This window comes from Phaenicophaeus curvirostris, chromosome 26 (assembly GCF_032191515.1).
Source record: "Phaenicophaeus curvirostris isolate KB17595 chromosome 26, BPBGC_Pcur_1.0, whole genome shotgun sequence".
Taxonomy (NCBI): Eukaryota; Metazoa; Chordata; class Aves; order Cuculiformes; family Cuculidae; genus Phaenicophaeus; species Phaenicophaeus curvirostris.
Window position 1 is genome coordinate 672842 of NC_091417.1, and position 25266 is coordinate 698107.

At 47.5% G+C, this 25266-nt stretch overlaps 1 protein-coding gene across 12 annotated transcripts in view; it reads right to left on the reverse strand.

Moving 5' to 3' along the window:
* TANC2 (tetratricopeptide repeat, ankyrin repeat and coiled-coil containing 2) overlaps nucleotides 1–25266 on the reverse strand; it is a 171813-nt gene that overhangs the window by 58019 nt on the left and 88528 nt on the right. For all 12 annotated transcript variants that reach the window (XM_069876945.1, XM_069876943.1, XM_069876942.1 and 9 more), the window contains 4 exons: nucleotides 16634–16782; nucleotides 11744–11930; nucleotides 5962–6225; nucleotides 391–516 (listed from right to left, as the gene is read on the reverse strand). In XM_069876945.1, coding sequence (XP_069733046.1) covers nucleotides 391–516; nucleotides 5962–6225; nucleotides 11744–11930; nucleotides 16634–16782 — 726 coding nt within the window. The remainder of the gene's footprint in view (nucleotides 1–390; nucleotides 517–5961; nucleotides 6226–11743; nucleotides 11931–16633; nucleotides 16783–25266) is intronic.

Here is a 25266-nt window from a genome sequence, read left to right on the forward strand (position 1 = left end):
CAGGAACACCCCTATAGGATACAGGGCGCGGGCACAGGAAAATGGTGCCAAGGTGGAGGGGCAGAGGTTCAGAGCTGGGCTGTTCGTGGGCACACGCAGCCTCTGTGCCATCACTGTGGGTCTGGCTGCTGGGCTCGCAGCAAGTGGGACACGTGTGCAGGAGATGATGGCCATCACCCCGCCTCGGGGCACAAAGCAGCACGCTCTTTTCAGTGCACAGTGAGCTGATTTGAACTCGTGTTCCTGAAAAATGAGGCTGCTCAGACTTTGGGCCAATTCAATGACACGATTTCCTTATAATCAATCTGAAAAGAAGTTTGAGGCTCCAACATGTTAAATCGCACGCTCTTCAAACAGCCCAGTTACAGAAAGCTGGATGAGGAATCCTACCTCGCAGGTCCTGCTGGGCGCGGGCGCCGGCCACGCTCTGCCGCGGCATGCGGAGGGAGGTGCGCAAGGGAGTGTGCCTCTGCTCGTCCAGATACGCCAGGTCTTCCAGGTGCGCTGAGCTGGTGGCTGCCGGGAGAAAGCAAACAACCCCATCACACTTGGCTGTCACATCTAACGCTGCTTTTTTTTTTGAAAAATCCAAAATCTGAGGCCTTCACACCGTTCTTCACACCGTCCAGTGGGAAACGCCTCTGCATGGAATCAGAGGGGAACGACAAGGGGTAACAGTGGCCACAAAGCCGCATCCATCAATTGCTTTTATTGGCGACGATTGGGAAATAAGAGAAAATGTGGCTTCAACAAAACAAATTCATATCACTTGCATCTGGATTTATACACCATCCTGCCCTGCCAGAACCCTTTTCAGCCAAATATTTACAGAACGTTATAAAATAATGAGAACTCCACTGTAATAATCTTCCCAATTATCAACAGAAAATGTAAAACCAGCCTTTGCAGATCGCCAGCTCTGCTTTTGTTCTGATAACCACTCCCAAAACTCACATTAAACATTCACCGATGGAAATCCTGCTGCTCACTATTCGGCTGCTCAGTGCTTGGTATCCAACACTGCTTATTTTTCCTCAGTTTTTGGTCAATTACCATAACAAGATTATTATTTTAAATTGAACTAATTAATTAAATGACTTCTTCAAAGACTGCCAGTGAAGCTGCCATTGATTCATGGTGAAACAGGTAAATATTTTGATGTAGCTCACAGCACTGGGCTTTGCACGCTTCCCCCTCACCACCCACCCCAAGTTGGAACAATTCAACAAACGGAAAGGCAGAAGATTTCCAAACTAACAGAAAAAATTTTTCATACGATGCCTAAAGACCATGGAAAAATCTTTACCAGGTTGCATGAAAGATTCAGAGCCCCAGGGAGAAGAGGCTTAAATCTGGCAGCAGTTTTTAATGCTGTTCTTCAAATTGCTTGAACTCTCTGTAAGTTTTAAGAAAAAGGATGAGAAACAGAGAGAGGACAAAAGGCAAACAACAGGACAGAGACAAAAAAGTGGTGATAAACCCATCAGAGCCGGGTTTTAGAAGTCCTTCATGCTCCTCTGCTCTGGTAAATTCGATTAGGTGGCCAGTGTGAAGGAGGTGATTAGAGCTGAGATGCTGCAGTCAGGGAGCGGTGGCGTTAGCCTGGACTCGAGTTGTTTTCTGTAAGCGCCAAACCCACTGCAGCCGCTCACAGCTTCAGCTTCCACTCGCACTGCGGTGGCACCACCCACCGAAACCTGCCTTTTGCCTAAAAGAGCGTGCAATTCCTGCCTGGTTTTGCAGTGTAACTGGGCCAGAGGATTTGCTGTGGGGACCTGAGGTGTCCCCGGGTCCCTGGATCAGGGGTCAGACCTGGCAGTGCCTGCCCAGAGCCTGGAGCCAACCGGCCCCAGCGACCCGGCACACTGGATGCAACATACGTGGCTGCTGGCTTTCTCATGAGAAGCAGGACTTTAGTAGATACTCCTTTGTCATTAGATAGAGAAGAGAGATAAAGAAAGATAAAGAAGTCATTATCCCACTCTATTCAGCACTTGTCAGGCCAGACCTGGAGCACTGTGTCCAGTTTTGGTCCCCGCTGTACAAGAAAGAAGCAGCCAGGCTGGAGAGAGTACAGAAAAGGGGCACGAGGACGATCAGAGGAGTGGGAACGTTCCATGTGAAGTAAAGCTGAGGGAGCTGAGTTTGCCCAGCCTTGAGAGAAGAAGGCTTCAGGCAGACCTTATTACCACATACCAGTATGTAAGAGGTGTCTGCTGGGAGGATGGAGACTCCCTTTTTACAAGGAGTCACACGGAAAAGACAAGGGGGAGTGGGGATCAGTTGCAGAGCACAGCAATGGCCAGTGCCCTCATTTATTGTGGGTCCTACAAGAAACAAGCTCTTCCTCAGCAGCCCAAAGCCAGGTTCTCCTCCCACCTTCATCATCATCACCATCATCTTCTCCAGACACACCTGCAGTGAGTGGGAGCCAGCAGACCCGCTTCCCATTTCGCCGTGGATGAGTTTTGGAATTGTCAGCCCTGCTATTCTGCCCTTTCTCTGGCTGGTGAACTGAGATTTCTCCTCCTGTTTTAGAACTGAGGAATAATTAAAAAGATCTAAGGGCAGAGGAACCAGAAGCAATTTTTGCTGAGAATATGCTTCAGTGCTTCAAAAATTACGCAAGATCAATTTATCTTAGAAAATACTAAAGTGTTTAAGGCGTCCCCTCAACTCTGAGCCTCATCCCTCGCAATAAGAGACAGTGACTGCAGATAAAACAAAAGGGAGGAAAAAAGCGCCCCCTCAGAAATAATATTTGCATACCACAGCGGCAAATAAACAGTGGGAGGTGATTCAGTTTCAATGCACTATTTAAACAACCAACACAAACCAACCTGAGCTGAAAGGGATATTTGGCAGCCCAGGGCAAGGGGGGACATTTGCTCTCATCCGAATCCTTGGATTCCCTTGCCATGACTGGTGCATGGATCAGACCTTGTCATTCATGCTATAATACTCCATGTGTACCCCAATTTCAGCTTCCTTACAGCTGTATTGATAAATAAGGCTGAATGATGTAATTGTTAGCTGGATACCTAGGCTAAGTTATCACAAGATGGTCAAACATAAATAGGACAACGCTAGTGCTTTCTTTCATCCAAAGCACCTTCAATTCTTCTCTCTCCTTGGCATGATTCATATGAAGAACTACATCTAACTCCAACTGTACCTGACAATGAAAGCAGAGAAAGAGGAAAGGTGCAGGTTTTGTTACTCTCCAGCACAGCTGCCGGCGTGGGGCCTGTGGAAAGGCACACGCTCCACGGCCGATCTCATTAGAGCCCCCTCCCCGTGGTGCCTTTCGTTTAACATCACGTCTCTCCCTGTGCTATTCCTGAATCAATTCTTCTTCCCTCGGGCAGAGTTCAAGCCTCCATAAGAAGCTTCTGCTCGGCTTCCCCCCCGTGAGGTCTCTGCTGGGTCTCACATCTGCCAGGTTGGTCACTCCGGACCGGATCGCCACTCTCGCCCTGTTTGTGACCTTTCCCAGACTCCTCCAGAGGAACCAAGGAACAAAGGAAAATACAAACATGCTTCAACATTAAAAGTTCCATTTTTGTGACCAGTTTCTTCCAATCTCTTTCATAACTTGCTCAAATGTCGCTGCTTGACCTCATATTTTTCTGACCTTAGGTGAAGGAGATATTTGCTTTCCTGGAGTCACTGTTCAAGCCACACTTTATACCCTTTCTTGTACATCAGCTTGTGCTTTTGTCCTTGTGTAGTGCAGGCAGAGGCAGGCAGGGCTGCAAGACACTCAGATCTCTGCCAGAAGCACCAGCTACCATATAGCAGGGTACAGGATGCTCCCTGAGGTGTCCACTGCTCACGGTGCTCTCAAAAGGACACAATTCATACTCATTTCTGTAAGCCCTGCCCTCACCTTCAAAGATACATTTTCTGATGGATAAAGAATTTAAAGTTAATAGCTAATAACATATTTGCTGCTATTTTATATTCTCCAAGAGGAAAAAGAGAATAGTAACTAATATAAAAGGGCATTTTAACTGTCATTTAACATTTAACCAGACTTTATGAAGCATGTGTGTGGGCTAAATAACATGAGATTTCATGTTCCATTTCATGGGTAATGGAAATAGGAGATGTTCATTGTGTGCAGAAAATGCAAACTTCCCTAAGACATTTGTGTCCACTTAAAAACCTGAATGCCCAGCTCCAATGCTGAGCATCTTCTGGTGATCAGCAGGAAAAATGTTTCAGTATATAAATTAACTATTGTGCATAGTTCATAGATTCACAGAATGGTTTGGGTTGGAAAGGACCATGAAGGCCATCCAGTTCCATCCCTGCCATGGGCAGGGACACCTCCCACTGGATCCCGTTGCTCCAAGCCCCATCCAACCTGGCCTTGAACCCCTCCAGGGATGGGGAATCCACCATTTCCCTGGGCAACTTGGGCCAGGGCCTCCCTACCCTCACTGAGAAGAATTTCTTCGTAATATCTCATCTAAAGCTCCCCTCTTTCAGCTTATTTGAACTCTGCTAGATGACAGGCTCCTTAAAATTAGCAAAAAAAGCCACAAAACAAAACCAGAAGGAAAGAAAAAGTGTTTCTGAACCTTGCCAGACAGTTTTCTCTTGAAATAGTATTCACCTCTAAACCCATCAGGCAAGGCAACAGCTTCCCAAGTCAATTACACCAATACACTCATGTATTTACACGCACGGGGCTGCCCTGTGCGCTTTTGAAGGTGTTTGCACTGTCATTTAGAAGAAAACGACCTGAAGCAGCAACACTACGCAAGAGGAGTTTCTCACTTTTCCATTGCAAAACCTCGTGCTTTCACTGTGTCAGACAACCACAGCTCGTGCAGCTGCACCTCCACACTCAGGGCACCTGCATTTCAGCATCTATAAGATCTCATTTCCACATCGCTTTTCGGCTGCGACTGTCCAAAGTGGGATTAAAAAGGAAATCTAATCTAGTTATGCAACGCAGCCGGGGCTGCCAAGAGATGCTCTTTTCACAGAAAACATCCCAGGCTCTGCACAGGCCGTTCTTTGTGGAGCAATATTCATGCTGCCAGCCAGGAGAATCCTGCAGGGACTCCATAAGTGACACAGACTGTGTTTCTCCATGTGCCTCTACAGACCCACAGTTCACCTCCACCGAATGTTCAACCCCAGAGAAGTTACCCAGCAAGAGAAAAACACGGGGCACCAAAACAAAGGAGAGTAATTCCAGGCAAGCAGCTTTTCAGTGAAGCTTTAATATTTGTAATCCTCTCTCCCGTTTCTGTCCTGCTGTTGCCATCTTCAGAGGCAAACTCAGCCAACTGGTCATAGACATTGATAATAGACAAAGCAGCTGCATTCAGGGGCCTTTCAAACAGCAGATGCCAAAGAAAATGGAGAAAATGTTGATGTTATGCCAAAACCTCACCATTTCAGTCATCAGCAAATCCTGGATGCTGCAAAAGCCAAACCTGCACGTGCACACACGGGGCGAAGTCCACCAAGAGAGGTGGGTCCAGAACAACTTTTCTGTCTAAACTGTCAGGGTTCTGTTAACTCCAAAGCTCTTCAGAGAAGAGCTGATGCTTGATTTTACTTAAATGAAACCTTCGAAACAGCAGAGATGGCTATGCTGCCCTGGAATTGCACAGTACCTTAAACCCAACATTATGTGCCTGGGAACTGTTTTTATAGAACATATTCCCCAATAATCTTAGACTTGCAGAGTTTTGTATAACAGAGACCAGAGATTGCAGAAATAAACATCAAACCTCACTGGAACCAGTTTTCCCCACAGGAATTTTCCATTTAGAATTAAGAAGTCAAACAAAAAGACAATTTTTGTCACGCTTAATGATGATCATTACAGAAAGGAGATTTCTCTTCCAATAACGAGCACGCGGCAAAGGCTGTGACAGGCAGGTACTGTGTCTAGCTCTAACTTTTATCTGACCTAAGGGCAAAATGTTTATTTCTTACCTGCTACAGAGTTTGGCCGTGGCATAAGGTAAAGAGGAATCGACTGCACCGACTGGGACAAGACGGTCTCCAGGTTCCTCTCTGGGATCTTGTTCAGGCTGTAGGTGGAGGCCGTCATGTTCTCATCCACACGGTACAAGCAGGAGTCCATGCTGGATTTCTGGGATTGCCAAGGTTTCAGGTTTCCCCCAGATCCAAGTTCTTTACTGCTCTCCCCTCCGTATTTAGTGCGTTCCACATTTTCCGAGTAGCTTGTCAAAGTAGCTTGAAGAAAGAAATGATAAACAAAATGAGTAACCAAGGACCAAGGGCTTGCACACATGCTCCTCTACGCCGAGCTGTGCAATGCAAGAGCCAAACCTGATGTTCATCACATTTTCCACATTCACATAAATCAGAGATTATGGAATTTAGTTTAACGACGCTGTTGCTGCTTACTGCTTCTACAGGAATAGTACGGCTGCGACGTTTTGGCTCGTGCTGTTAAAAGCCATTTGTAGTTACAGAGTGCTCAAAATGATGGGCAGCATTGTGTTCCAATACACAATTCCAGAAAGAGCAGGAATTATTAAGGAACAAACATTATCAGTGCTCCTCCTTTCATTTGCATCGCAGTTACCACCTTGCGATGCTTGCAGAAGCTTGTGACCCTGCAGTGTGTGAAGTGAAGACCCTGCAGGCACAGAACCCCCTGACACACAGGAACATCCAGCTCTCCTGGATTAGCTTGGTTCACAGATGGAATCCAATCTCACATTTGACTGACAGCAGGTTTTTATGAAGCTTTAACTGTAATACACACATTTTCCCTTCTATTACTTCATTCTAAAGGTCTTTTCCAACCAGAAGCATCCTATCATTCCATTAATCTGAAGAAGAGGAGACTGACGGGAGACCTCATCGCTCTCTATAACGTGAGGTGGGGGTTGGCCTCCCTGACAGCCACTGACAGGACAAGGGGACATGGCCATGAGATGCACCAGAGGAGACTTAGCTTGGATATTATGAGGAATTTCTTTACTGAAAGGGTTGTCAAGCACTGGAAAAGGCTTTCCAGGGAGGTGGTCAAGGTGCCATCCTTGGAGGTGTTTAAAAGACAAGTAGATGTCGTACTTGGGGACATGGTCTGGTGGGGGACTCAGCAGGGCTGGATCGTTGCTTGGATTCTCTTTTACAGCTCAGGGTTGTTACTACATTGACTTTTCCATCCAGAGGTGACAATACTGTACTGATACACTCTAACATCTCCTCTCTGTCAATCTTTTCCCTCCTGAATTCCGATGCTGTCATCCCCCAGCTGTAGCTCCCTTTGGGCTGTGGGCTTCCCTTTCATCTTTACTCTCCCCCATATTTATTCAAGGTCATACTTAGACCTCTTGGCTCTTGAGGGAATGTCCCAGTGACCATCCCAGCTGATCTGAGTGTGTCCAACCCTGCTCCCTGCCTTGGGAGGGAGTTGGGGGAAAGAAAAAAGGAGGATTTAAAAAAGGAGCTCACAAGCCAGCGCTCACTCACCCTTCATCACCCCAACCACACACATCCCCACTGCCATCCAAACCCTGACATTCTACTTGATATTGTGCCCTGTGCTTGTCGATCTACTCGCCAAATCCACTCCAATCCATCATTTTCACTTAGCCATGGTAAATGGCACCCATAACTCTTACTGTCCCTGTTCGTTATGCATCCCAACGAACTCCTGCAGCTTCAGCTTTAATCCCTATTTCTACCGTTTCATTTTGCAGTGTTTGGTTTCTTGCCTCTGCAGTGGGATCGACAGCTTCAGATCGCAGTGAGTGTTCCAAAATTCGGATGTTTGCAACAGATGTTCAGGTTCAAACCCAACACATGCAACTGCTCACAACCAGCATTTACACACTGGTTTGCTGTCAGGTAAACAGATTTACACATTAACATAGGAAAAGCAGATAAAAACAAGACACAGATGTTCACAGACCTCCCTTGCTCCCTCAAATAGTTTTAATATTGAGAAATATGTTTTAAAGTGGTTTCTAGAAAGTCTCCAATTCAAAGCCTGTCTCTACAGGGCTGGGCATGCACTGTCATCTAGTTACAGAAAAAAACAATCCATTGATCCATTAATATCCATTAATTTTAGAAACCAATCTCAGTAGCTGTCTAATGAATCTGTGCAAAAACACATCAGCAGCTGAAATCAGGCATCTGCCAATGCACCGAACTGAGGGAAAACAGAATAAATCCTTGCCAAAGGAAATTTTCTCTAAATGAGGGAGGAAAAAAAGGAAAAAAGCTAATAAATCCTGGTCCTGCTTTAAGATCTGTTCCAACCCAAACCATTCCACGATTCTATGATTTTTAAACCCAAGAAAACGTTATCAACTAAGAGCTGCTCCAGCCCTCGGATCATCTCTGTGGCCTCCTCTGGACCCATTCCAACAGTTCCATGTCATTCTATGTTGGGGATTCCAGAACTGGACACAGCACTCCACGTGGGGTCTTACGAAAGCAGAGGAGACGGGGAGAATCTCCTCCCTCGCCCTCCTGGCCACTCTTCTTTTGACCTAGATGGGAAACAGCCATTCTTTACCACCCTTGGAGACTGCTGCTCAGTGACACGAGGTGCTATGTGGGCATCACAAGCGCTCAGGTAAGCGTTCCGGCAAGAAATTCTCTGTGTGCTATTTCGCAGCTTCACTCAGATTGCTGGAGATTTCCTTATGTTGTGCTGCATTCAAGCAGCACAACTGCCCAGTCCGCTGCTGGGGAGGCGAAGCGCAAGGCTCCCCTGCAGCAGCACATGATCCTTTGACCAGTTTTCTTTCCAGTAGCAGATTCTGACCGTTAACAGTTGGCTGCTTTTATAGAGCGAAAGCCAAAAAACTCCTGGAAGCTATCCCGAGGTTGGAGTCAGGTCAGCACTTTCACCAGCCATTCTGTTTTACACAGAAAGGATTTAGTGGCTTCCAGGAGAAAGGGCTGACTTGCTCTGCTCTCTCCTCTTGGCTCACATCCTCTCTCCTCCTCCATCCTTTCCCAGTTCTTTTCTTTCACAAACAGGAGTGGCTGAAGGTGGAGATCTGGATTCTCTAATGTCTGTGCTACTCCTTCAGTGTAAGCAGACTGCACTCCCCTGGACTGTAAAGGACTGAAGAGTCCGAATTCAGTCTGTTCTAAGCCAAGTGATGCGGTTATTAAAGTCATCAGTGAGCAGGAAATAGTCCCGGTGCTGGGCAGATTAGAGATACGACACAGTTGTTCTCTAATAATTGAAATGATATCAGAGTGACACACAAACGGACAGGAATAACTCCAAGAGGCTGAGTCGTCATAGAGGAAATCTGGCTGCTGAAAACTTGGTCTTTACATCCAGATTACAACACCACAACGCCCACTCTACACCCCTCCATGGGTAGTTCAGCTCCTAATGCAGTTAATTCCGAGTCTGAAGAGCCACACTCTGATCTGACTTTGACAAATTAACCCTGTGTTAGCAATACAGAGATGTAAAATGAGCTCAACATGCACAAAACCATTTTACACTAAGCAAAATCACACAGAGAAAAGCAGTTACACATAATGGATTAAGGATTGACTGCCCACCTGGATTAACTGGTTTCTGCCCTTTGTTAACTCTCAAATATTTGACAAACAGCGCGTTAACCTTCTGGGACACAGGGTAAAGCCTCTGTGTTTGTAAAATATGAAATCTGGTGGCGATTCATGATAGTGTGATTTGGAGGCGATGCTTGTTGCAGCTCAAGACTGAGATCAAGAGATCTGTCCCAAACCTGAGAGCTTTTAGCAAGATAAATAACAAATATACTGGAGCTGCCTGTTGTAAAAATAAACCCTCTTAGATCTAATGAGCTAATAGTTTAAATCACTCATTACAGAGAAGCAGGAGGAACCATGACAGAGGGAATATAAAACATCTAGCGAAAGGCTTGCTCTTTTTCTACAAATAAAAGGTAGAAGCTGTTTTGACATGGAAACCTCCAACGTATTTACACTTTGGAGGCACCGCATGATGCTGCTCACACCAAAGCCATGTCAGTTGGCCTCACAGAGAACAAACACAAGCAAGGCTTTCCCTGCCCCCCCGATCAAGAGTGCCCCCCCCGCTTCCAGCTTTCCCAGAGCCTCTTTCAGTCCTGGAAGCTGCTGTAAGGTCTCCCCAGAGCCTTCTCTTCTCCAGGCTGAACAACCCCAACTCCTCTCAGCCTGCCCTCAGATCATCTCCGTGGCCTCCTCTGGACTCGCTCCAACAGCTCCACGTCCTCCCCGTGCTGAGGACTCCAGAACTGGACGCAGGGCTCCAGATGAGAGCGGAGCAGAGGGGCAGGATCCCCTCCCTCCCTGCTGGTCCCACTGCTCTGGATGCAGCCCAGGACATGGTTGGCTTTCTGGGCTGCGAAGACTCATTGCCAGCTCATGTTGAGCTTCTCACTGTTACACAGACATTACTTTTCTCTCACTGTGCCTTTAAAGTTAGTAAGCAGAAATTAATCCACGTATCTCATTTCCTTTACGCTTGCAACCTACAGATCCCTCAATGAAAAACCTGCTACAGCAGCTACAGAAATTCACTGAAAATCGTGTTAATTTAATCCTGCCCAAGGCTCAGCTTAAGAAAGCAATCATTTTTGAGGCACAGTCACTGATAAGGTGGCAGTAACAGTCACGGGGCAAAGGAGGTGATTGCTCTTTTATATTTATAATAATATAACCCAACGGTATTTGAACTATGACTGTGATGCCATCATCCATGCTCTTTCCTCTGATATCAAAGAGCAGTGGCTACGGCTATAGAGTAGAATCACAGAATGGTTTCAGTTGGAAAAGACCTCCAAGATCTTCCAGTCCAACCATCGATCCAGCCCTGCTAAGTCCGCCAGCAGACCATGACCCCGAGTATGACATCTACTCATCCTTTAAACACCTCCAGGGATGGGGACTCAACCATCTCCCTGGGTAGGCTCTTCCAGTGCTTGAAAACCCTTTCAGTAAATAAATTCCTCCTAATATCCAACCTAAATCTCCCCTTGTGCATCTTGAGGCTGTGTCTCCCCTGTCCTGTCACTGGCTATCGAGGGGAAGAGACCAAACCCCACCTCATTACACCCTCCTTTCAGGGAGTTGTAGAGAGCGATGAATTGTCCCCTCAGCCTCCTTTTCTCCAGACTAAACAAGGACACTAAGAGAAGGAAAATGCTGTAAAAATAGATGCCTCTAAAATTCCTTGAGGGAATAGCAGGGGTGGCAGCCCCAAATAACACCTCTTGCCTGCCACCGAGCCCATCCCAGCTTCCTAGCTGGACCAAAAAGCTCACGTCTCTAAATGAGCATCTCCACATCCATAAACGAGCAGCAGCAGGAGGGCAGGATACAGAATAAAAGAGAAACTTGATTGAAAAAAGCCAGCAAACTCACTAGAATGAAAGGAGGCAAAAATGTGTTGGGAAAAAAGACTGCATGAAGCAAAAGGGTGGAGATGGGATGCAAAAAAATAGAAGAAAGAGGAAAAAAACTCTTCCTCTTTCACCATTTAAACAAATTCCAAGGACTTGCATCAAATAATTTACTTATCAACCTCATCCATCCCGATCTCCACCATCTATGTGATGAACAGAAGACAGAGGGGTACAATCCACCTTGGGCACTGCCGCATTAACTTGAAGAATGAGAAACCTTCCTGCTAATTAGCAAATGCACGTTAATTATAAAAAACAGACTCGTCAACCCAGCAGTCGATGACTACCTGGCTGCGCAGCAGAGCAAGGCGGAGGCCGGCAGCACTCACCTATGATGCCGCTGTCTCTGCTCTCCAGCGTGGAGGTGGGGCTGGTGACGGCGCCGTAGGTGCAGTCCTTGGCGGTGACGCTGGTGCTGACGGGTGGGAGCGTGGAGCAGGGGCTGCTGGCGGGTGGCGAGGCCGTGCTGCTGGTCAGCGTGGAGCAGGGGCTGATGCGCTGCGTCACTGCCGAGCTCTGAAAAACACCCACCGGGAACACATCACTCACCACCGCCAGGCACGGCAGGGAAAGAGCCTTCCTACAGCTCACGCTTGAGGATTCGCTTTGTGTGGTGACATTAAAAAGTGCTTTACTGTTCAAAATGACAACATCTACATCTGTGGAAAACGCAGAGACACCAGGCTTGATTTCTACTTCACGCCTTAGAGATTCCACCTTCCATGTTCAATAGGAACCACAGGAAGTAGAAATAAAATGTATTTACCAAAAGCCTGATTCCATACTTTATTAGGAGTTTTTATAGTTTTCTTAATATTCAAGCAAAAGTAGTTAAAAAAAACCCCACACAAATAAACAAAAATTATGATAGACTGAGGCAATTTTCCTGGGCTGCATCAAAAGAAGCACGGCCAGCAGGTCAAGGGAGGTGATTCTATCCTTCTATTCCTCTCTTGTGAGACCTCATCTGGAGTATTGTGTCCAGTTCTGGATTCCTCAACAAAAGAAGCCTGTGGAACTGTTGGAACAGGTCCAGACGAGGCTACAAAGATGACCAGAGGGCTGGAGCACCTCCCATAAGAGGACAGGCTGAGAGAGTTGAGGTTGTTCAGCTTGGAGAAAAGAAGGCTTCAGGGAGACCTTTTAGTGACTTTCCAGTACCTGAAAGGGGCTACAAGAAAGCTGGGGAGAGACTTCACAAAGGCTTGGAGTGATAAGACTGGGGACAATGGGTATAAACTGGAGAGGGGCAGATTTAGACTAGACATACGGAAGAACTTCTTCACTACGAGAGTGGTGAGACACTGGAACAGGTTGCCCAGAGCAGGGGTGGCTGCCCCATCCCTGGAGGGGTTCAAGGCCAGGCTGGATGGGGCTTGGAGCCCCTGATCCTGTGGGAGGTGTCCCTGCCCATGGCAGCAGGGTTGGAACTGGATGATCTTTAAGGTCCCTTCCAACCTGAACTATCCTATGATTCTATGATTCTAAATTCTGTGCCTCTGAGCCGTGAGCTCCAGGGTGGTAAGCATACAGCGTGATCCCACCTTTCCTTACAACAAGGAACATAATACAGGAAGAATTACAAAAACCTCTGGGCCATTTCCATCTGCTCTGAAGCCTCCATGGGGCTGCAGGGTTGATGTTGTTCTATAAAAATTTCCTCCATTCAATGAGAACAACAGTGGTTTTACACCCCAGCCAAGAGGAAGCTCAAAATCCCTTATCTTGATCTGAGACAGCCCTTCCCTGCCCAGACCTGCCTTCCCCACCACATAAAGTTAAAACAGACAAACCAGTGGGGAAAAGGTTGCTCTGCAAAGGCAGAATTAAAAAAAAATATGCAGCAGCACAAAAAAAAGTGCTTTAGAAGTTGTTTTGGATACCTTATAAGATCATGGAATCACAGAATGGGTTGGCTTGGAAAGGACCTTGAAGACCATCCAGTTCCACCCCTGCCATGGGCAGGGACACCTCCCACTGGATCCCGTTGCTCGGAGCCCCATCCTACCTGGCCCTGAACACCTCCAGGGATGGGGCCGGTATGACTTGTTCACTGTCTTCTTCCTGATCTTTAACTCACTGAAAGAACCATGAACTGCATCATATTTAAGGTTATATCATTTTTGAGGGCTGCACAAGGCAAACCAAGGGCATCCTGGGCTGTGTGAGTGACGCTGGCAGGTGAAGGAGGAGATGCTTCTCTGCGCAGCTCTGGTGGGACCCCAGCTGGAACACTGCACCCAGGTCTGGGCTCCTCGGCACGAGAGGCAGATGGGGACACTGGAGTGAGGCCGGCAAAGACCACACTGATCACCAAAGGCCTAGGACATCTGACACGGGAGATACAGAGACAAACCCTCCCAGACATGGCCCTGGGCAACCTGCTCCGAGCCAACCCTGCTCCAAGTCGGGAGGCAGGATCCATCTCCAGAGATCCTTTCCGACCTCGTGCTATAGCATCTAAATGTTTGATCAGCTCACATGTGGGATCTTTTGGAAAGTAAACCTTTAGTTTATAGTGAATTTCCCTATGTCCTTGTTTGGACCGTTCCTTTAAACAAACTCCTGCCAAAATTCATCTCAGAACTAACAAACAGCATCCACTGACCTTAAAACAGAAAAACTACATTTTAAAGCAAATTAAATTTCAGTGCAAGAAGAGCACAGCATCAAAGGGTTGGACTTGAGGACCATAAAGGTCTTTTTCAGCCTAAATGATGCCATTATCTCCCCCCCATGTGCTGGTAACACTATTGTTTCACAAAATGCCAAAAGTGGTATTCTTAAAAGTTCTTTCTTTGTAGTGTTACCAACGCGGCTCCTTAAGAACCAGCTCCTTGCAGCTGGGATTCACTCAATACCAGGGTGCATCGCTCGGCACTGACTGACATGTTTTATTTTTGTATTGATAGAGAAAAATGTTCCTCTGTGCAGGTTTTAAATATACATTTCCATTGACAGAACATTCTGTATTATTATTGCGGCTGTTTCATCTGTCACATTTGCACTGAGCTTTCAGAAATTAAACTGTTCTGTCACAGGCTCATTGTCCTTCATGCTTTTCCGGCAGCCACTGCTGTTAAAAAATAGTTTCCAAAAAAGTAGGAGAGAAAGGGTATATTCTTCAGCATTTCACAGAACCATAGAATGGTTGCAGTTCGAAAAGACCTTTAAGAGGATCGAGTCCAACCATTGATCCAGCCCTGCTAAGTCCGCCACCAGACCATGTCCCCAAGTATGACATCTACTTGTCTTTCAAATCCCTCCAGAGAAGGGGACTCCACCACTGCCCTAGGCAACCTCTGCAAGGGCCTGAGATCCCTTTTGGTGAAGAAATTTTCCTGCTGTCTAATCTGAACCTCCTTTGGTGCAACTTGAGGTCATTTCCTCTTGTCCTATCACTTGTCACTTAGAAGAGACCACCACTCACCTCACTACAATCTCCCTTCCAGGAGCTGCACAGTGATAAGATCTATCCTCAGCTTCCTCTTCTCCAGGCTAAACATCCATAGGGCCCTCAGCCACTCCTCATAACCTCTGTCGTCCAGCCCCTTCCCCAGCCCTGTTCCCCTTCTCTGGACTCGATCTAGCCCCTCACTGTCCTTCTTGTGGTGAGGGGCCCAAAACTGAATCCAGGATTTGAGGGGCAGCCTCACCAGCACTGAGTCCAGGGGGACAGACTCCTCCCTGCTCCTGCTGGCCAGGTCCTGCTGAAGAAAAATGTGCTTCACAATGAGAGTAACCAGGCCTCATGTGAAGCTCCCCAGAAAGCCTGCTGGTTCTCCATCCATGGAGACCTTCAAAACTTGCCTGGATGAGCCCTGAGCAGCATGGCCCTACTTTGAAGAGAGCCCTGCTTTCAGGAGGCGGTTGGATGAGATGACCTCCAGAGGTTGTTCCCAACCTCAACTATTCTGTGACTCTAGGCCAGCCTTGCCAGCAGGAGACACTCCCAAAGAAAGAAAGAAAATTAACTTGGTGATGGAGAACCCAGCCTGTCTTTATCTTCACCACCACATGAAGAGCACTCAAAGGCCCTGGAGAACTTTTTCATGCAAAAAATTAGCGCAGGCCAAGATCTCAATCTATTTTAGAGGACAACTTGCTGCTGTTTCCCTTTAGATTTGTCTTTTATTTCTTCTCCAAAGACATCTCTTTCTTTAGAAAAAAGATGGGATTTTAATTTTTGTCAAAAGGCAACAACAAAAGGAACCATTTATAGGAGAACGCTCTGCTCAGCTTTGAACTGTTCAGTTCAAACAGGCGCCTGCTAGAAGTCCATTTTGCAGCACAATGTACAGTGAAGTACATTTCAAATCCACCACAACTTGCATAAAAAAATTGAATGAAAGCGTTAAAAGCTTAAGGAATGTGTTAAAGTCAAAACCTTTACAAAACGCTCCTTGGCTCTCAAACACACTTTATCCCATGCAGAAGTCAAACCCCTTTTGGTTCAGTATTCAGTGTGGGACCAACAGATCCCAGAAAGCCGCCTCTCCGCCCTGCTTGCCCAAGCTCACGTGCTTTGGGCTGGGAGCAGCCCTGGGCTCGCTGGAGCAACTTCTCTCTGGGTTTCCTTCCAAGTGGCACAGGCTGGGAGAGGGATTCACACGTGCCAACCGCATGATCACCGGCATTCAGCCTGAACGTGCAGAAACCACCTTCACGGGGTTACAGAGTTGTAGAATGGTTTGGGTTGGAAGGGACCTTTCATGTCCATCCAGTCTAACCTCCCATCTTCAACCAGATCTGGTTGCTCCAAGCCCCATCCAACCCGGCCTTGAACACCTCCCAGGACAGGGCTTCTACCACCTCTGTGCAATCTAGGCCAGGGCCTCCCCACCCTCACAGGAAGACATTTCTTCCTAAGATCTCATCTCCATCTCCCCTCTTTCTGCTCAAAACCACTCCCCCTTATCCTCTCCCTACACTCCCTGATCAAGAGCCCCTCCCCGGCTTTCCTGAAGCCTCTTTCCGTACTGGAAGCTGCAATAAGGTCTCCCCAGAGCCTTCTCTTCTCCAGGCTGAACAACCCCCAGCTCTCTCAGTAACAATGATTCACTGTTTAACGAGGAGGTACAACCTTTTACCTCATAACAATTAGTTTGCCATTATGAGACACTCAGCTACCACCTATTTAGAAAAGAACCGCGCTGTCACATGCTGCATTCGGCTCACAAGCCATGCCGGTACCGCTGGGAGGGTCGGAGGGGCCGTACCTGGTTCTCGTCCTGCACCTCCATGCTGTACTGGGGCCCTGGCTGAACCTCCGTGACTTTCTCTCCGAGGAGGAAGCCCAGGCGAGTCATGAGTGTATTTGCTGCCTCATCTACGGATGGAGGGGGTCCCAGCTCCTGCTCAGTATCACCTAAACGGTAAGAAAAACAGATTTAGACAGGAATCCTTCACCTTTTTTTACCAACAAAACACCACTAACCTTTCATGCTGCAGCTTCATCGCTGGGTTTCCAGGTTATTCACGTTATTCGTGTCTAGACCAATGTCATTTGCTGGTCATTAACTTTAAGCCATCATTACTCCAGCTGTCAACACACGTTTCTTCTAACAGAGCTGATACGTCTCCTCTCATGGCTCATGTTATTCTCCCATGGAAGCAAAAGCAGCTGCCTCACTTTCCCTCTACCACGACAACCAGGGCATGATGTCCTGGGCCAACAGCCTGGAAGGCAGAGCCTTCCCTCTCTTTTCTCACTACCTCCAAGTTACCTGCAGAGGAACCAAGGCTGCCTGTGCCACTCCCTGAGACGCAGAGCAGCTGACCGCAGAGCGTTCCTCAGAGAAGGACGGGACAGAAAACCCATGAGCGTCCTCCCCTGCCGCCTGCTGGTTCCAATACAGTCGCAGTTAAGTGGAAAGCACAGCTCTCCCCACACCAGCCTCCCCGTGCAGCCACGCTATGGGCCATGATACAACACAAAGTCCACCTGCTGACTCCCCACCAAGTCAATAAAATAGATCAAACCCAACATTCCAGGTAAATTTTCCTGCTTTTTCTCCAGCATCTGCAGGAACTGCAGCCCAGACAAGCTTCCAGCTAGCACTGCACACTCGGAAAAAGGCCAGGCTTGTGCATTCGGATTTCAGTGCCTTTTTAATATGACAACAAAACCCTGCAGCAGTCCTTGAATTGTCCGATCCCAAAGGTCAGTCAGGTTCCGGAAGTCAAGTTCTTCCCACTCATGCCAGCAGCTGCATTAAAGCCTGAAGGTCAAGTTCTTTCTCCGTTACACTGAACCAATACTGTTTAGTGCAGTTGTAGGAAACTAATTAGAATTTGCAATTAGTCTACAGTTAATTATTCATCCGATAATGTACAATCTGGGCAAGAGCCGATCTCCATTTCCCAGCTCCATCCTGGCTCAAGGGTGCTCCCACACTCAGCCCGAAGCTCCAGTAAAAAGATGCTACTGGAAATGTTGCTTTTTGATAACTGAACTGAAAACCTCACAGAACTGGGATACACACGAGATATGGGAAAATTTAAGCCAGCTGCTTCCAGAAGTTCCTATCTAAACTCCTGGCAGAAAGGGACCTGGGGGTGTTGGTTAACAGACGGCTGAACATGAGCCAGCAGTGGCCCAGGTGGCCAAGAAGGCCAACAGCATCCTGGCTTGGATCAGAAACAGCGTGGCCAGCAGGAGCAGGGAAGGGATTGTGCCCCTGTGCTTGGTGCTGGTGAGGCTGCAGCTTGAATACTGGGTTCAGTTTTGGGCTCCACACCAAGGACATTGAGGGGCTTGAGCGTGTCCAGAGAAGGGAATGGAACTGGGGAAAGGGCTGGAGAACAGGGGTTATGAGAAGCAGCTGAGGAACCTGGGGCTGCTAAGCCTGGAGAAATGTAGGCTGAGGGGAGACCTCCGCACTGTCTGTAACACCCTGAATGGGCGTTGTAGCAAGAAGGGTGCTTGCTTCTCCCAAATGGTAGTTTGAAGGACAAGAGGAAATGGCCTCAAGTTGCACCAGGGCAGGTTCAGATTGGATGTCAGGAAAAATTTTTTCATTTAAAGTGTTCTGAGGCGCTGGCAGAAGCTGCCCAGGGAGGTGGTGGAGTCCTCATCTCTGGAGGGGTTTAAAAGAAGAGGAGACGAGGTGCTTAGGGATATGGTTTAGTAGTGGACAGGGATAGTTGGACTCGATCTCAAAGGTCGTCTCCAACCAAGCGATTCCATGATTCTGTGATTCCTACTGGACATCTCATGGGAGCTTAGAGCAATTTTGCGGTGTCTCACCTGCATTACTGCAACCAGAACCCTGGAGCATCTCACATGCACCACATCTGCATCCACAGCACCAGCAGCTCTGGGAGATGGGAGCGTCCTTCCCAGCGACTTCACTGCTATCAAAGTGGATTATACAGTGGGATAATACAAGCTGTCTTCTAAGCTATTGAATCCCTATTGTACTGCTTTATACAGCGCTGACGTGAATAGGATAGATTTGAGAGAGACAAATTTAGATGGATGGCCCAATTTTCTGATCTGCTGGCCACCCACATTCAATTTGTGGGCATTTACAGACCCTGGGAGTCAAACCCAGACTGGATACGTTAATGTAAAATGAAAATTAGGTAGACTTTTATTTCCAAGGTTATTTCTTTTCTTTTAAAAAGTAGAGTTTTAGACTTTATCGTGGATGTCCATACCCAGAACATGGCTCCCTTCATTATTATTAGAAGTTTATTGTGTATTCTCTACTCTGGCTTCACAACACATGATATTCGTAACACTGAACCTGGGCATCTCAGCCAGAAGGAAAAGCTGGATTTATCATCCAAGGGAGGATTTAGGGAGAATGCCCGGGCTCTGTTGGGGCAGGCTGCCGAGCACCAGGCACAGCAGGTCTCCTTCAGAACTGCTCCCACATCAAAAAGAACCACTCGCTCCTTGGAAGTGGGGCTTAACCCTGCCCTAAAAGCTCCCCTCTTCTACATTGCCCCTAAAATACCTCCCAGGGGCACACAGCTGCCTTTGTCCTGTAAAATAAAGAATCACAGAATCTTTAAGGTTGGAAAAGACTTCTAAGTTCATTCAGTCCAACTGTCAGCCCAACCCCACCGTGCCGACTACATCATGTCCTCAAGTGCCACAGCCACATGGTTTTTGAACGCCTCCACAAACGGAGACTCCATCACTACCCTGAGCAGCCTCTGCCAGGGCTTCACCACTCTTTCAGTAAAGAATTTTTCCCTAATATCCAGTCTAAACCTCCCCTGGTGCAACCTGAACCCAGGATTCAAGGTGCAGCCTCACAAGCGCCGAGTACAGGGGGCACAATCCCTTCCCAACCCAGTGCCACCTGCAAACTGACTGAGGGAGTGCTCAATCCTCTCATCCAGAAGAAAATGAGGAGCTTATCTCAGGCTGTGTGAAAACAGGGAGGATTTAGAGGGTGATAACTGCTAGCTTTGGTAAGGGCACCAATTCACCTGTGAGGAGCTGCTCACACACAAGGTACCAACAGCCACGACTGAAGCAGCCGAGCTCCGAGCGACACAGTCAGTGTAGAATTATCAATTATTGTATTATAACACGGCTTTCAAAGTGCAGATACCTTTGAACTTACAAAAAGCACTGTTGTACTGGATTATTCCCACTTTTGGTTTTAGAGCTTTAAAAATAAGTGCAGGCATTTAATTGAGCGTCAAAGAAAAGAGAGATTGGCTCCAAGATGCCTGTGAATGGGCATTATGGAAAGAAGCTGTAACTTGCCTCTCAAAGTCGACAGTAAGACCTAATACCTTCGTTCTAGGTTCACTGAAAGGACAGAACTGAGATTTTTTCCTCCCTTGCCACACGTGCTCTGCAGTTGATGCTGCAGCCGAATTCCAAGGACGCCTTCCCAGCCCCTCCGGGGAAATGTGAGTGCAAAGCTGGCAGCAGAGCTGGCCCCAGGTATTTTTAGGTGCTCTGACAGCACTGCTAGCAAGAACTAAAGCTCCAACACACCAGAGTCAACTCGCATTCCCAGCCCCTGGTGGACAGTGACGAACTGCCCAGCTGCACCATGCAAAGCTGAAGCCACCCAGTGGCTCTGAGAGATCCCCAGGCAGTTTGGGGTCTGCGGCTGCTGCGCGGCACTAAGGCCGCTCCTGCGCTTCGGCACAGACACTCGGGTATTCGTGGTAAGGGACAGAAGTTCAAAAAGCCCAGATAGACACAACCAAATTACTTTGAAACCAGAAGATAAGGTAGAAGAAACAAGAAAACGGGAGTATGAGATGCAGTTTTCCCCACAGAATCATGGAATGGTTTGGGTTGGAAGGGACCTTAAAGCCCACCCAGTCCCACCCCTGCCCTGGGCAGGGACACCTCCCACTGGATCAGGGGCTCCAAGCCCCATCCAGCCTGGCCTTGAACCCCTCCAGGGATGGGGCAGCCACCCCTGCTCTGAGCAATGCCAGGGTCTCCCTACTCTCACCAGGAAGAATTTCTTCCCAATGTCTGAGCTAAATCTTCTCCCTTCCAATTTAAAGCTGCTCTCCCTCATCCCATCACCCCAGCGCCTTGTAAAAAGTCCCTCCCCAGCTTTCCTGGAGCCCCTTTCAGTACTAGAAGCTGCTCGAAGGTGCCCATCTCAAGCCTTTGAGGAGCACATGATTCGGTTATTTCTTTTGCTTCTGGATTGAACGATACAGGAATAGATGCCATGAGTGAATCGGACACAGGGAGTGAAGCAGACGGTTAATTAGATCAGGGCTCCATTGCTGGGAGGTCACTGCACTAAGGAGAGCTCGTGCTGCCAAAGGCAGGGTGGTCTGCACGACCGAAAATGCCTGTGGGGGCAGAGAGGGAAAGGCCCGGTTAGGAGATCCATGGATCGATGGAGGCTGGGGAGAGCGAGGACCGACCGGAGCTGAGCCCTGCGGCCACCAGGGCTGTGAGGGGCGAGGGGAGGGAGCACAGGGTGCTGGGGAGGACTGGGCATCTCTCTGCCCAAACCTGACACAGAGTTTTTTGCCAATTTGACAAAAGAACAACAATTTTCAAGTATTATACTTAAGTAATAATAAATAATTAAATCCACCACTCAGTGATTCAGATGCTTCCAAAAGAACGGAGAGACCCAAGGTACACACACAGCCTTTTGTCTTTTTTCCTTTAAAGACAACGTGCCTTCCGGAGCTGCACCACATCTCAGCAGGGCTGTGCACACCTCCGCACTTCCTAGCTACTTTTTTCCATCCTTTTAAAGTTAATGACAATTTTTTTTTTAACTGAAGTACAAAAATGCAAATTAGAGACGTTATAACCTGAGCTTGTCAAGCCACTTAATGCCTCTAATCCTTCTTCCCTTGAAAAAATCCAACCCACTTTAAATATGTCAGAAGATCTCTGCAATTCACCCTGGAATTTACCTGATTTAGGCCCCTTAGGAGCAATTTTATGGATCCTGACAGCTCTCTCAAATGTCTTACCTCCTGTACGGAGGGGACAGGACTTAGAGCAAACAGAAGACAGCAAGGCGAGGAGTCCAAGAGGAAGGCTGTCACAGTCTTAGACCAAGTACAACTATTCTGGACCCTGCGGCAAGTTACAGACCGCAGGAGGAATGTGACTCTACGGGGCTGCGACCAGCACTTCCCTGAAAAGCTGTACTGACAAAACCAGCAGCTTGTCGAAATGTTCACGTTTACATTTAAAGTAATTATTTTTTTAGCAATTAGGAGTCAAAGAATCAGCGACATGAAACGTAAAAATTCTACTTAAAGCCACCCATGTTGCAGGGGGTGATGAACAAATTAATCTTTCTTGAGCACCCAGCGCCAGTGCGCTGCCCAGGAGAAAGAACGGGCAGGATGGGGGGAACAGGGACCATCAAAACAGATTACAGCAAGGGGAACAACATTCACGCTGGATAAGAATAAAGAAATCCTTGTTCCACGGTGCTGAGGAGGGCGAGGAAGTCAAGGCAACTGGTAAGGGAGCAGAAGTAATGGGGTGGCTTTCAGAGCACTGCATAGTTTTCCTCCTGAGAAGCTCTCCATAGCATCACTGAAGTTCAAGTATGTTTTGCATAGGACAGAAAAATAAAGCATCCATTGGCCTCGTGTGCGCATGAAGACATGGGAACCAAGCTGAGAGAGGAATTGAGCTGCTTTCTACATACACAATCACCACTCTTTCTATTTTTAGGGACGGTAAAATGAGAAAGGGAGTTGCTTCCAATAAGAGCTGAAACAAACTAACAGCATCTCAAAAGAAGTAGAATTATTTGCCACTTCCTCTAGACTGTAAAGTACTTGGGAAAAAACATCTGAGCCAGAGGAAAAAGGGAAGACAATTGGCACAACCATGGTGAAGAACCCCAGCGACATCATCTCCCCTCTTTTAGCCTCGCTCAGCAGTATTTCCACTTGCATCGGGCATAAAGACAAAGTAGAAGGATGGCTTCAAACTTAACTCAGCCTAAAGAACTCCTAAAGAACTTGAGAGCTTCTAGAGCGCAGATGGAAGGGTTGGTTAGTAGAAAGATGAGTCACCTCCCCATGGCCTTCTCTTCTCCTCTTGAGCATCTCCTCTTTGACAGAAAGATTCAATAAACCCCAAACAATAAACCCAGCCACTGTTTTCCAAGCTGCAGCTTCTAATGTGCTGCAAACTCAACTACACCTAACAGCCAGTGGTCTGCAGCTCATCCCAAAAAGAGACACAGCTGAAACTCTAAAACTGTCTTCATTATTCCTCCATCCTGATCAGAACTTCAGAAAGGGTGGGGTTTTAATTTGGGGGGAGGCGGGGGGGTGTTAAGTTTTGGATGGTTAATCCAGGAATTCATTCCAAAGCTGTTTCCACCTCTCAGTACAGCAGAAGAAAGCAGCACCATCCTCCCAAGAGAAGCAGGAGAAGAGTCAATTGCTTCCATAGCAACCACCGAATTGCCACAACTCTCTTCTGCAATTAGGGCTGAGCACAACGATTTCCCATTCCCTTCAGGTCACTGGATTTGATAATGCTGGGACAACCACAAGATCCAACAGTGAAACTGTTTGTCAGGTCACGGACGGTTTGCTCATTCCTTTGCCTTCCTCCCAATCTATCACTGTCCAATACAGAGGGCTGGAGCACCTCCCATACGAGGCCAGGCTGAAAGAGCTGGGATCATTCAGCCTGAAGAAGAGAAGGCTCTGAGGAGACCTTAGAGCAGCTTCCAGGACTGAAAGGAGCTCCAGGAAAGCTGGGGAGGGGCTCTTGATAAGCGAGGGCAGGAACAAGAAAAGGGAAACGGTTTGAAGCTGAAAGAGGAGAGATTGAGATAAGATGTTACTAAGAAATGTTCTGCTGTGAGGGTGGGGAGGCCCTGGCCCAGACTGCCCAGAGCAGGGGTGGCTGCCCCATCCCTGGAGGGGTTCAAGGCCAGGCTGGATGGTGCTTGGAGCAACTGGATCCACTGGGAGGTGTTAGAACTGGAAGGGCTTTGAGGTTCCTTCCAACTCAAACCGTTCTATAACTCTATAAATATGACCGAGGTTGGAGGAGGAGCCTCCTGGCTGAATTTGTTTGGGGTTTTTTTGGCTCGCTGCCTGTATTTTACAATGAAAAATCAACACTGTTTCATGCCTTCCCTGTTCAACAGCTTTTTCCAACACCTGAGGAATGTTTTGTTGTGTTTAAGAGAGGTGGGTGGTTTGTGTAAAATGAAAAATACACATTTTCCGTGTGAAAAGAAAGCAGCAGCAGATGCCAACCTCAATGATTCTTTAACAAAAGAAAGAGATGAGGGAGAAAGAAGATGAACACGAACGATGCTGTGACGGTGAATCACCCTTGGCTGTCTGTGGCGGCGGCACCGCCGTGGTTCATAACCCAATTAGGGATGGAAGCAGACGCCTGGCAGCCTAATGCAGACCAAGGACCATTCCCTGAGCAGACATTTAAGATTTGTGTCCTAAAATTTCCAAAGAAGAATTTAATCAAATCAAAAGATAATGCCATAACATCCTTAGCCTTGAAACACAATGACAAGGTAATAGATGACCCGAAATGCAACTGGAAACACTGATGGGAGAGAAAAAGCAATTACCTGAAAGCACCATCCATCTCCGACTGTTTTCAGGAGGTTTCCTGAGCACTTATAAGTCAGAACATGTTTAGCTACCATCTAAAAGCAAAAAATTCGAAGAAAGATGCCCTTGTGTCAAACAACTATGCAGAACCATGAAGCCAGGGCGCCACTCACTGCAGAAACAGTGGACAGGGCAGGAGGGAGCTGGGATAAGTTTAAGGGGAAAAACTACAACATCAGACTGTGGCTGACCAGGCCAGCACAGAAAAGGTCAAACGACAGGGGTTTGGCTGGGGGTCAGCTCCTGCTCTGCCATGTTGTCCCTGCAGGAGTGATGATGGCTGTCAGGGGGTCATCCCCGAGCTGTCCCGCTGCCTTACGAAGTCCAAGGAGAAGGAACGCCCAAACACCTCTGCAGGCTCGAAGCAGAGCCAGGAGGGAGCATGGATCAAACTCCCTTCAGAGCTGCCTTACACAGTCATCACTCAGTTAAGAAACAAGGAACAGCAAACTCCTCTGCCACCGAGTCCCCAAGTCCAAAAGGGCTGGATTGAACTTGAACTGACCACTGCAAGAACACAAACTTTTACAGAAATATAATTCTGATAGAAAGGGGTTTCTCAGAGCCAAGCCTTTTTTTTTTTTTTTTTAATCATCACCTTAAATGCAACAAGTATAAAATGTGGGCAATTTCCGCTTTCACTTAAACAGATTAAATCCATCCTGTAGAATTGCCTGGCTGCCTTTGGCAAAACAATTACAAAATCATAGAATGGTTTGGGTTGGAAGGGACCTCCAAGACCATCCAGTCCCACCCCTGCCATGGGCAG